The 12,686-nt window shown below is 44.7% G+C and overlaps 1 protein-coding gene across 2 annotated transcripts in view; it reads right to left on the reverse strand.

Annotated features, from left to right (window-relative positions):
• The window catches only part of LOC146861713 (uncharacterized), a 540,127-nt gene that overhangs the window by 79,957 nt on the left and 447,484 nt on the right, over positions 1–12,686 (reverse strand). For both annotated transcript variants that reach the window (XM_085646067.1, XM_085646066.1), the window contains exon 9: positions 6,612–6,719. In XM_085646067.1, coding sequence (XP_085502193.1) covers positions 6,612–6,719 — 108 coding nt within the window. The remainder of the gene's footprint in view (positions 1–6,611; positions 6,720–12,686) is intronic.

Genomic DNA, 12,686 nt, shown 5'->3' on the forward strand with positions numbered 1-12,686 from the left:
GGATTCTATGTGAAAGCATTTTACTGTCAGGGGCAAGGTGAGTCTCTTGCAGCAGCCCTACGTCTATTTTATGCAATTACTAACAAAAATATTGCCTTCCCTGTGTGGATCACACTCTAGGGCGGATGTTACTGACAATGGTGGGATAGTCGCGGCCCGGCATGATCTTTCAAGTCAAATTATATGGTGCTTCCCAGTAAACCATTGTGGAGTCCCCCTTCGCCCTACTGCCTGCAGAGAGCCCCCTCCCCCACAATGATAGGAAGGTAGAATATCCTTGCCAGAAAGTTCAGACCCCAACAATGTATCTCCGTTTTCTGAATTGTCTGGTGCCTTAATGCTTTCAAATCGAACTGCACCTACAGCAGGCCACCAAAGCAGCAATGTTATCTCCCTGGCAGGTATCATGAGCGAGCCTAGGCCAGTGAACTAGTCCCAAAACATGTTCAGATCATGCTAACCAGCTTACCGTCCATGTCCATCACTCACTGTTCATCAGGATCAGACCTGTAAGGCTCCTTGCTCGTGTGCCGACCAGGGGACTTCGCCTTTCGTGCTGCACCCTCATGCTTCTTGAGAAACTGCAGTGCCTGTTTGGGGTCCATAAAGACCTGTGGGGATCCATCCACGATGATCCGAAGCTGTGCAGGGTACAACATATTATACTCCAGGTGTAATTCAGGTAGATGCCTTTTCACAGGAGCGATCAGGCACCGAGCCTCCTGCACCTGTTGAGTCAAATCGGGGTAGAGAGATATAGTCACACCTTTGAGGCGGAGTTCTTGAAGCTCTCTAGCCCTACAGAGGGAGCGTCCCGATCCATGTAGCTTAGGAGTTTTGCACTTATGGGGCATTGGGGCCCCCGGAGAAGGTCTAGGTGCCAACGATCTATGTGCACGCTCTACCGCAAACATGGTAGTGAAGTTCTCCCTGCCCAGGAGAGCGACCAAATGCTGCTCGACGTAGTGTTCCATATTTGAAATATTGGTCAACTCAGGCACTCCAACAATGCGGAAGTTGCTCCGTCTGGAATATGTCTCCAAATCCTCCGCTTTAGCCTGAACACTCCGCAGTAGTTTCTCCATCTTTGCCTGAGCTTGCGCACCCCCGCTCAGTGCGTCCTCAGTCTCCGCATCCCTCTGCTCTACAGCGTCCAGACGTTCTGTGTGCTTATCAATGCGCTCAGACATCCTATCCATACGATAGGAGATCAGTATCTGCAGTAGTGTCGCCTGCCTCTGAACCAGACTCAGATAGGTTCTTCTTGGAGTCATGATGTCTCGGGGTCTTCCTTGGCTCAATTTGCAATTTAGTTTGGGATTTTTCTGTTCTGCCCATGATGAAGCTAATGAGCTTGTGCCTCCTTATCTGTCCTCAGTGGGTCTGTCAGCAGAATCAACGTGGGCTGATCTTGCCGGTCCCAGTGACCAACCGGGTATATGTTCGAGAAGTAAACGCTGAACAGTAAGCAGGCCCTGCGACCGGTCAGGAGAAGAGACCCAGCATCAACTGTCTCAGGACCACAAATGGGGATAAAGCATCACTGCTGACCCTCAATGCTTTCCTCAATCAGGTTGTGCGCACATCAGCTTAAGGCCAGTGGGTAGGGCACTATGCGCTATAAGGTACAGCCCCAGTGGGCTCCAGCAGGTGTCCCAGTCCGATCCCACGCTGCTAAGAAGCTCCAAACCACCTCGTAGCACGGCCCGAACGGGAGCGCCCCGCACCATGCAATATTCCCCCCAGCAGAGGCAGCAGTCACAATGGAGCAGGCCCAGTCTCCTCGGAGGCACGGGGCTCGCGAGGCCGATCACGCTCAAAGTGGCTTCTGCAAGGCACAGCCGTGATCAACGACCAGCTAGGGGGAAGCCAAACCAACAGCAGCGGCAATGCCTCACCCCCGCTGCAGTTCATGCACTCATCGCACTGCTCTGAACGCGGCGCCCAAACTCCAGCAGGCGTCAACATAGGCCGAAGGGGGTGGCACACCAGCAGGCCCAGGATCACTGAAGACGGCCTAGGACATAGGCCCTCGCAGAATGGCCCAGAATGGCCAATACAGAGGATCACAGCAAGGGCAACAGGCTACACAAAGTACATACGCGGTCTCGCCTCTACCCGAGTCACCTCGCGGTAGGCCTCCTCCTTACTGTAATCACGGCACACGTGGCACCCCACATCGCGGGCGCCGGCCTCCAGGTGCTGAAACAGGCAACAGGCAGCAACTTCGAGATCAGAGGAGGCACAGAGAAGTCCCAACCTCTATTCCTTAGCACGTAACTCCCAATAGGGAAGCGGGATAATGAAGGATTGTGGCCGGGCCGGCAGAGCTCCACTTACTTGCGGAGCCAGGCAAGCTCCGTCCCCCCCTTGAGGAGTAAGAATAAATGACTGACCACGCATGGGAGCGTTTGTACAGAGCTAACTGATCCTCTAGTTTCAATTTTGTTTGGGCCACGGAGGATGTCAATTTCTTGAAGACCTGCTGAGAACGATATTTACTCCAGACTTCAGTTAATGCGAAATCCCCCAGTTTGGTTTCAAGATGTTGTTTGTATGATGATCTCTGTCCAGATTGCTTCAGTTCGACCTAGATTAGAGCATGCATGGAATCGGGAGGGGCCAGTCTGAGCCGGTAGCAGAATTTAAGGAAATAACTGCCACTGGCCCAGTGCTGTTTTGTGATGTATTCTATTTTCACTTGTGCCAGTGATGCTCTCTTTGGAATCTGCTCACAACCAACACTCATGATCCCAGCAGACACGGGAGCACTATTAGGCTATTTCCCGAATTGCCCTTGAGGTGCTTGGCATCCGGTAGAGCCAACAAATGATGGACGGAACGCTGAACTAATAAAACATTCACCCCCTGTCAAGAGATAAATCCATTGTTCTTTTGCTCACTAAGCCCCCCCAGTTTGGAACCAGCCATATGAAAATAGTCTTGTCCCTGCTCCTCATGGGAAGAGTCCAGCCTGAGCTGTCAAGCCGGGACCGCCCTGGACCAGAAACAAGCATTCTGGAACCGGTTTAGGGGTAACACCCCTCATTAGCCAGGCTAGCTTAAATCCATTGGCACAGCAAGCAGAACCCACGTCTGGGCATACCCTTCCCACTTAGGGCAAAAAGTGCTGCTCAGCAAATGATGGACGGAAAGCTAAATGAATCAAACATTCACCCTTAGTCAGGAGATCTTGGATAAATCCATCATTCTTTTGCTCACTCCATACTTGCAGTTCGGGCTGGACTGTTCCCATGGGGAGCAGGTTCAAGACTAATTCGCATATGGTTGGGTCTAAACTGAAATGGCATGGTGTGCAAAAAAAGATGGATTTAGGTCCAGATATCTGTACTGGAGGTGAATGTTTGAAATTGCTTCAGCATTCTGCCCATTTTTGCATCAGCATCTGGTAGAGGCAAAAATTCCGCAGTGGCTACCAGAGATGTGACTTGAGCTCTTCCAGCTTTAATGCCCCCAGTGCTGGTAAGGGAGGTCAGCCAACTGACCTCGGAGTCACTGCTTCAGACTGGGGCTGGGAATCAACTTTTCCCTGAGTCAGGCACACAGAACAGGATCCAAACTTCACTTGACCAAAGTACAGCAGGTTCAGTAGCTCTGGCGTCGCAGCCTCTCTTTGTGCACATCCAATGGGTGAAAAATGGGCTTCTTCTCGTCCTTCTTCAAAATCTAGTGAGTACTACTAAGCAGGGTGCCTTATGAATCCTAGGAAAGTGGCTTGAGGGGACCACATGGGCATTAACCAATGGGCTACTGGGTCCCTTCCAACCTAGTGATGAAGTTCCTGTGATGTGTGGCATCTAACTATCCCAGAGTGCCAAATTCTTGCCCTGTTTCAAGACACTTCCTTGGTCATAAGGAGCTTGATAGCCCACCTTAATGGTGGGGTTACCAGATTGCTACATGCCCACAGTAAAAACAGTATGGGGCGAGTTTACCTTCCTCAACCCTGTCTCTACTCTAAGAAAACAAAAGGCATCCTGCCAGAGAGTGTCGTCACAGCTGCCCTTCAAAAGTGACTTCAACTTTGAATCTCACCTTTTGAGCTAATACCCTGGGCAGCTATCCTGTGGGAGGGGGTCTCTGCTTCCAGCATGGCACAAGCCTTTGCTCCTGGCCTGGGAGTCATTCACACTTCTCTCTAGGTTGACAGATATCTGTCTGTGTGCTAAAGCCTATGTGAAGTCACTGGACTAACTGAACACAGAAATGGCAACTGTCTAAAGTTGGCAAACTTTAAAAGTGCCATACACGTCAACTTGACCATTAAATTGCATTTTATGTCATGATCAATTTGATACCTTGGATGGCCCAGTTAGGTAGTCTCATTTAGGAGTTAATAGGGTTGGGGTGCCAACTGGTAAACCTTGTACTTGCCAATGGGGCTAATAACTTTATCCACACCTAAACAACAATTTCGAACAGTTGCTGTTAAGACATATGAGCAACATATGTTTAACCTAACAAAATACAGCTTGCTGCCATAGGACTCTATGGGTGTTCCTCAGAGGAGACTTAGATATAGTGTTAAGGAATGTAGGGGATTTGCCATTGACTTTAGAGGCAAAGTCGAACTAGCATTGTACACACTGCCCTTCCAATCTGCAGTGGGAGGCTGGGAGCCATTTTGTCCTTTGTCACATGTAGGGTGGCACAAATAGTGCTGCAGCCCTATGCGGACACTATGATTTCCATGCTCAGGGTACTATATAGTAGGGACTTATAAGTAAGTCAGCCCTTGCCAATTGGGTATAGGCATTTCGACATATCTTTTGTTAGGGGTAAGAACACTGGCACTGGCATAGAGGTCTGGTTAAGAGATCTCAGTGTACTCTCAGAGTTGAAAAAACAGCAGCTAGCAATCCGAATGGGGGCACAAAGTGAGGGGAAACCTGCAAAAATATTGTTTCCTTACAATATTGATAATTGTCTGAGTCGGTCCCAAAAAGATTGTGGACAGTTTGAGCCCTTCCATGGGGTAAGAACAATGTGTCAGAGGCTGATGGATTGCCTTAAGGCTGCACCCTGGTGGAATCAGGGCTCAGCCTGGGTTGAAGTCGAGTCGAGAATAGTTTAGTCTGGGATCACAATTGATTATGCCTTTTCTTTCGGAGCCACCGGTGTTGATATTCAGGGGTCCAGAGCAGTTTACAATGCTGGTACTGAAGCAGGTGAGCAACCCACAGCAGGTTCAGAGGGTTCAGGTGACGGTGAGCGAAAACCCACCAGTGGGATTCCAGTAGGGGGTTCTGGCAGTCCCCTAGGGCCCAGATGCTTGTCAGAGGGAGCCAGTAGGGTGCCAAAAAGATGCATCGCTTCACAAAATTCCTTTATCTACTGTGGAGTTGCCAATGGGCCTGAAAATTCAACTGACCTCGGTTTGAGGGTCAGTAATTACTTCGAAGGTGAATGAGAGAGAAAGCATGAATGAGAGGCTTGTTGCTGACTTTGGGTCTTTTCGGGAGTTTGAAAGTGGTGGGAAGAGGCCGAGTTCCGCTTGGACTTATGCTTATTTTTAGGCTTACACAATGACTTAGATTGCGACGATGATATGCCGTAAGAACAACTTTTGGAACTGGAATAGGACCTTCTTTTCGACCTCAACCAGTCACGGTGTGGTGTTTTTCGATATATGACAGTGTAAAGCTTCACCTCACAATCCCATATGGCCTTTGGGTTATCTAGGCACATTCACAATAGGCCTTGGAGTTGTGTTCGGACCCCAAGCACCAAATGCATACCCGATGGGAATATGTACCCGACATTGGTTCGTGACAGAGCCTCAGAGTTGAATCCTGTGGCCTAAGGAGGTGATATTTCTTATACATACTGGTATATTCAAAAGTTTTAGAGAACATTTTGTCTTGTCATAGAAATTAGGGTAGTTCCGGGTTTGCGTCTTATGTTAGGGAAAGAAACAAACTGACGTCACCATGGATGGATGACATTTATATGCGGCCCCCCCATGTCGCTTCTGGGGCTGACGACATCAGCAGGCAGCCGCCTGATGCAATCTACAGACACGCAGAGGCACTGTTGAAAAGTTTCCGGATACAGTCTGATACCTGGGAAATATTCATAAGGTGAGGAATCTGCAGTAAAAAATATCCATCAGAACCTAAATTACCTTAAAGTATCTTATCCAAAATGTCAAATAGTTGATGCTTAGTGCTGTTTCTGATAGTAGTGTCAAGCTCAGTTTCTGCATTACATATATATAGATGCTAAGCCATGCCAGCATCAGGTGCGTACCAGCCAGGGAGTCATGAGTTGCCTTCTCCACAGTTGTTTACTCAATCCCATTACGTTGCCTTGATCCTCCAATCTCTTGGAGGCAGCACATGTTTAGAGTCCCTACAATATGTTCTGTTCTTGAACACTTGGGGTACCACTGCTCTCCTTTACAAAATGTTACATGTGCTCTGACAAATAAAGGTTACCAGCACAGATGCTTGTCATAGCAGAAATCTTCAGAAAACCTGAGTCACATCAGGATTTCTGCAGAAAGCGGTAAGAGTCATTCTTCGCACAGCTGCAATTATTACAAATGTATCCAAACACCTTCTTAGAAGGCTACCTATATAGCTACTCACCTGTACTTGCACAGTTTTCACCTCTCTGATAGTCTTGACTTTCAATTGGATACGTTTCTCCCTCTTCATTAATGCCCATTGATGCAACTGGTGGCATACTCTCAGGTGCTGTTATAAAAAAAACATTTTTATTTTGAAAACTATGTTTATACATTTTGATTATTTCATATTCATCCACATATAAAAAAAAGTAATATAATAAGAGTTAGATGCTACCAATGATTAGGAAGTGAATCAATTATATAGAGCTGGAATGTGTGTAACTAGTGCAATCTCCACTATTGTTTAATCTGGCATTAAGACCTTTGTATTTGCCAGAGTATTCTTCACATTTCCTTATATCAGTGTTTAGGTTTGGCTTGACAGTATGACCTATTGCTTCAAATATGCAGATAGTGGATTTTGCCAGATCACCCTTCAGCCTATAGTTTATTTGAATCAGGGCACTTCAGCCATTGTTTTGAGACTTTGAGAATCACAAGGTGGGTCAACTCAGGGGAGCATAGAGCCCTCATTTCATGCTAATGACCATTCGGTGTAAGACTTTGGCTTCTTAGGAAATGGTTCCACTGAAATGCATCAGTGACAAGTTTAGATCTGAAAAGTGCACTTAATCATCATACTTTTTGTCACTTTCAGTCATTTATATTGCACATGTACTCTATACAGAAAGCAATGTTTTTTAAACGCTTTTGTCTGGCTCAATTCCAAGCCTGACTCCAACATCGCTGCTTCAATCTGTCTTTCTCTTTCACATCCGCTGGTCCTTTTTGGGTCAGGTGTCTAGATGTCTTAGACTGTTTGGACAGGAATTTCCCCTGCATTGTATTCAAGTATGTTCCACCGCCCTTGACTCCGTGTGAATCTAGTATCCTGTTTTGTACTTTTGGTACAAGCATCACACTAATTTAAGCATGTGCACAGAGGCCTAGGTCTGTTCTATGCAAGGTTTAGGACATGTTCGGAGACTCTGATGGGCGTAGCAAGCAAGCCCCCATAGTTAAGAGAGGACTACGGTCATTCTCTTGGGTGTAGCACATGAAGCACAGTATGCTGCCACTACTATTTTGAGACTGATATTGTGACCAGACCTTTTTATCTGTGCCTATCACAGTGTGGCTTACGGACACTTACCAATTCCATGGCTGTGCAAATGCTTGTTATAAAATGTAAACTGAAACTATCTGTGCTGAAAAAGCTCAGATGGCTCTCTTTCATGAGGTAAAAAATAAGAAGTTAACGGTGAATTGTTCCATTTGCAATGTGCTACTTCATTTTCTGAACTTTTGGTTCAGTGCCGCTGATTGAACACAGAAGGAAGTCTTTAGGAACTTGATTTAAATTTTAACTTGAACCTCTATGATGCACAGTTTATTATCGCACATAGTATTGATGACTTCTGAAATCTATGACGGTGAAAGTTATACTTATATCAGTTATGTATAAATGGTCAATTTCAGTATTTTTTTTAAAGATTTGTTTTTATAAATATTGGAAAACCTGTATGTAAACTCCACATTAATCTTCCTTCCTTTTTTCAGATAACTTCTAAGGATTTTTTTTAATGAAAGTTAAAATCCTACTACCTAACTTATATATACCTCAACTTTAACCTTTGTTTTTTCAGTGAAAAAAAATAAAAAATATATATATATATATATAAATATATATCCACAAAACCCCTGCTCCCGAAGGAAAAGAGCACGCACACGAGGAATGCAAGGAATAAGGCTTCTTTGATATGGGCCTCTCACGACCCAGCTACCAAGAGAGACGCGTTTCGGCTGTGTCAAACAGCCTTTGTCAATCTGGTGAGCGCCATTTTTTTCTTACAATATATAGTATCACAATAATAGCTAGAGTAAAAGCACACTACATGCAAAATCATACATTGTCTAATGATTTAAAATACATTGCAGTATGTGCCTGAATAACTTTGTATTATGTGGTAACACTGTATGGCCTCATAAGCTAATAATTTAATTATCTTCGAGGTGCACTACCCCTATTATGATGTTGCCAGTACAAGTGTACTCCCATAGTGTTACGTTGCACATTTAGCATGAAGTATCAATAGCACATAAAATGTTAAATATTAAAAGCACTGCTATTCTTAGGTTCAAGAGATCGGCGCAAACCACCTCCAATAGCATTAACGTGTCACAAGGGCTGATGCTGCTTATATCATAGTTCTGCCGTGAAATTGCCTTAACTAATTACACATTCTGCCTGCCTCTCGAACGCTGAACACCACATTTTGCCTGCAGTCGTGTCAAAATGTAAAAAATCTCTACATGGCCTCAGAAACACAGGGTAGAAATTAAATCGTTCCTATCTAAGCGGAAACAGTGCTATGTACACCACCGATGTGCAGTTAAAATCACTTGTGGCCCTGTTACTGCCAACCCACAGGCGAAAGATTACGCAGGGCTCTCAGTCCCATAATGCCCCACTGAAGCATCACTTATTTATGCATACTCTGGTATGGCACCTAACGGACCTGAGCACGCAACAATACCGTGGTGTTAAAACAAGGACAAACTGTAAAATGTCCGAGAAACATTCATTGAATGTCATTGCTGCTATAAAGCCGTCATGCAAAGTGAAAATAAAACGGCCTCGAGCATATGGAGTTCAGCATTAAATGAGCTTACAGAAGCAGGTCAAAGTTCAAAGGCATTCCGGTCATCATCACCATGTTCATATCCAGCTGGGGAAGACTCCCATTAGTTTAACAGCCTAATGTGAATCATTGGCCATGGTCAGGGGAGATCCTCATACCAAGATTAATACGCGCTGCATTCCTCACCAGACAGAGCAAATGCTCACTAGGTGCCCAGTCATCAGACTATCCTCGGCCTGCTGAGTGAAGCTGTAGTGTGCATGGCAAAACAACGTCCCCGCGCTGAAAATCAGATGATTTCCCCGCGCCGAGTCTCCGTCTTCCACACTGCCCACGCTTCGTATTACTCGTCCCGAGGCTTAATCTGGGGGCAAGTCGGAAAAGCATTACCGTCCTGACTCCTCCTTAGTTGCGGTTACTCCGACTGCCACAAGCAACTGGTGGTACGTGAAAAACATCAACCGCTGATGTTTGAAAGTAATCCAGAAAACCCCTGCTCCCGAAGGAAAAGAGCACGCACACATGAGATGCAAGGAATAAGGCTTCTTTTAATGAGATGTATATATATATATATTCACTGAAAAAAACTAAAGGTTACAGGTACGTTATAGTTTGGAAATAGAATTTAAAAAAACTTGGAAATTCACAGAGAAAAATAAAGGTTACAGAGACATTATAGTTAGGCTCAGATAGTACACACACAAAACCATAGAAATTCAGCAGTTATAGTTACCTGAGCTAACCATAACATACGCCCTCTCAATGCACTGCTTATGACCTTACATATTACTTCACTCATTAAATGGTTAGTGACATCACTTATGACCTCATGCAGTGGTTGTGCGTGTTTTCTAAAAGTTTATGAGTTACGACAAAAGTTAAATTAGTACACTTGGTGTACTACTAATGAGTGTTACTATTTCTAAAATATATTATGTAAGTGGCTTGTGAATCCTTGAGTGAGTAGGTGTATGAGTGGCTCTATGGGTGTGTGTGTGTGGTTGTTTGTGTGTTTAAGTGGATGGGTGAGTAGCTGTATGTGTGAGTGAGTGGTAGTGTGAGAGGCTGTATTGGTGCGTGAGTGGCTGTATGGGTGCGTGAGTGGCTGTATGGGTGGGTAAACCGGTCCCAGGATGCTTGTTTCTGGTCCAGGGAAGACATGGCTTGGCAGTTCGGGCTGGACTGTTCCCATGAGGCACAGGGTCAGACTGATTTGCATATGGCCATGTCTGAACTGGCGTGGTGGAGTGAGCTATAGAATGATGGATTAAACCCAGATCAGTTGACTGGGGGTGAGTGTTTGATTTGCTCAAGCGCTCCGTCCATCATCCCCTTTAGTATCGCTTTGTATGGGTGGGTAAACAGTGGTATGGGTGACTGAGTGGCTGTGTGAGTCGCTGTATGAGTGACTGGGTGTGTAAGTGGCTGTATGGGTGAGTGAGTGGCTGTTTGAGTGGGTGTTGGTGAAGTGAGTTGGTGAGTGAGTGGCTGTATTGGAGAGTGAGTTTCTCTGTGAGTGGCTGAATGGGTAAGTGAGTGGGTGTGTTAGAGTTTGTATGGATACATGAATTGGTATGTAGGTGGGTGTGTGAGTGGTTGTATAGGCGAGTGAGTTGCTGTGTTGAGAGGCTGTATGGGTGAGTGAGTGGCTGTATAGGTGAGTGAGTGAGAGGGTGTGTGAGTGGCTCTATGGATGAGTGAGTGTGTGTGTGTGAATAGTTGTATGGGTCTGTGAATGAGTAGTAATGTGGATGTGTGAGTGGGTGTATCTAACACATATCCCACCTTTGCAATCATCTAACACATATCCCACCTTTGCAATAACTCCTACGCATTTGCCTCTTCCTCTCATTAAAACAAGTCATCTAACACATATCCCACCTTTGCAATAACTCCTACGCATTTGCCTCTTCCTCTCATTAAACCTGAGTGCTCAAAAAACAATTATGAAGTTGTTACAATTGCAACACCGACCCAAACTAATCAGGAAATCATCGAACGGAGGGTTAAAGCAGGCAAACCAGTTGACTCTATCTTAGATACATTGCAGTTTCATTTTACCTACTGGAATATCGCAGGTCTCTCCGCAAAGAAAATTGACCCCGCCTTCCTAAGCCAGATCAATTTGAGCGGTTGTATCTGTCTTCAGGAGACGTGGGCCATAAGGCCTATACATATACTAGGCTTTAAAACTTTTTGGTCACCTGCGACGAAATCAACTTCTGGCAGAAATAGCGGAGGCTTAGTTATTTATTTCAAAAACACCCTTTCCGTGGATGAGATAATTCCCATAAGCTTAGATACAAATTTTCAGATCATAGCAGTTAAGGTCACCAAACAAAGACTTTACCTTATTATAAACTTCTATAATAACCTTTCCAACTCTGCTATGAACACGCTACTACCAGAGATCTCCGCAATAATACAAAAGCAACGAACTATTCACATCAAAAAGGCATGCATAACAATTTGGGGCGGAGATTTCAACTTACATCTATGCAGTAATAGTGACAATAATAAATGTGGTATTAGTGATGAGACCGATATAAACCTCACGCATTTTACACACTCTAATGGAGGGGAAAAAATGAATGAACTCATGGCTGAACTAGAACTAAACTTTGCTAATGAAACAAAGAATCCACCTGTTCAATTTCAGCCCACATTCAACGGAAGAGGTTTAACAAGTACAATTGATTTTATACTGATCTCATCACCCATAGGATCCATCGTAGAAGATTTTAAGGTTTCTAACAACCCCTTAAGTGACCATTTTCCCATTATCATGGTCCTTGCTGAAAGAACAAAGAATAAGCCACATGATATTCTGACCGCTCTAAATCAAAGCGATCTAGAGCTAGGCTCTTTGAATGGCTTTACATTGAAGTGGGGTAATATTGATAAAGAAGCCACAACAAAAAAAATTGTCACAAATAACCAAACGGATATTATTAACTGCTTGGATTCCATCAATCACCCTAGTGAAATTATAGTAAGCTTTCTATCAATTACAACAACCATACAAAAAGAATTGACTAAAAAGCACAAACAAAGACCCCAACTGAAGAAAGGGTGGTTTGATACAGCATGTACTAAAGCATCTACACGCCTAAAAGAAGCGTTGAACAGTAAACATAAGGACAGAGTCGAAATCATCAGACTTAGAAAAGAGTATACAGCCGCCCTAAAAAACAGGAAAAAGGAAGTAAAAGCTGAACTATGGTCAAAACTGATCCAAAGCTCGGAATTTAATGATAGTGCTTTGTTCTGGCAGATAGTTCGTTCCCCACTCCTAACAGAGAAATCCAACCTTCCATCAATTGATGTATCTATAAGCCAACACGAATGGGTGAACCATTTTACTAAAGTCTTTGCCATAGACCCGACCGAAGACACAGATCAGCCTGAACCTTTGCCACAAATTGTCTATCCGTTAAATCTTCACTTCTCCC

This window comes from Triturus cristatus, chromosome 3_1, assembly GCF_964204655.1.
Source record: "Triturus cristatus chromosome 3_1, aTriCri1.1, whole genome shotgun sequence".
NCBI classification, from domain to species: Eukaryota; Metazoa; Chordata; class Amphibia; order Caudata; family Salamandridae; genus Triturus; species Triturus cristatus.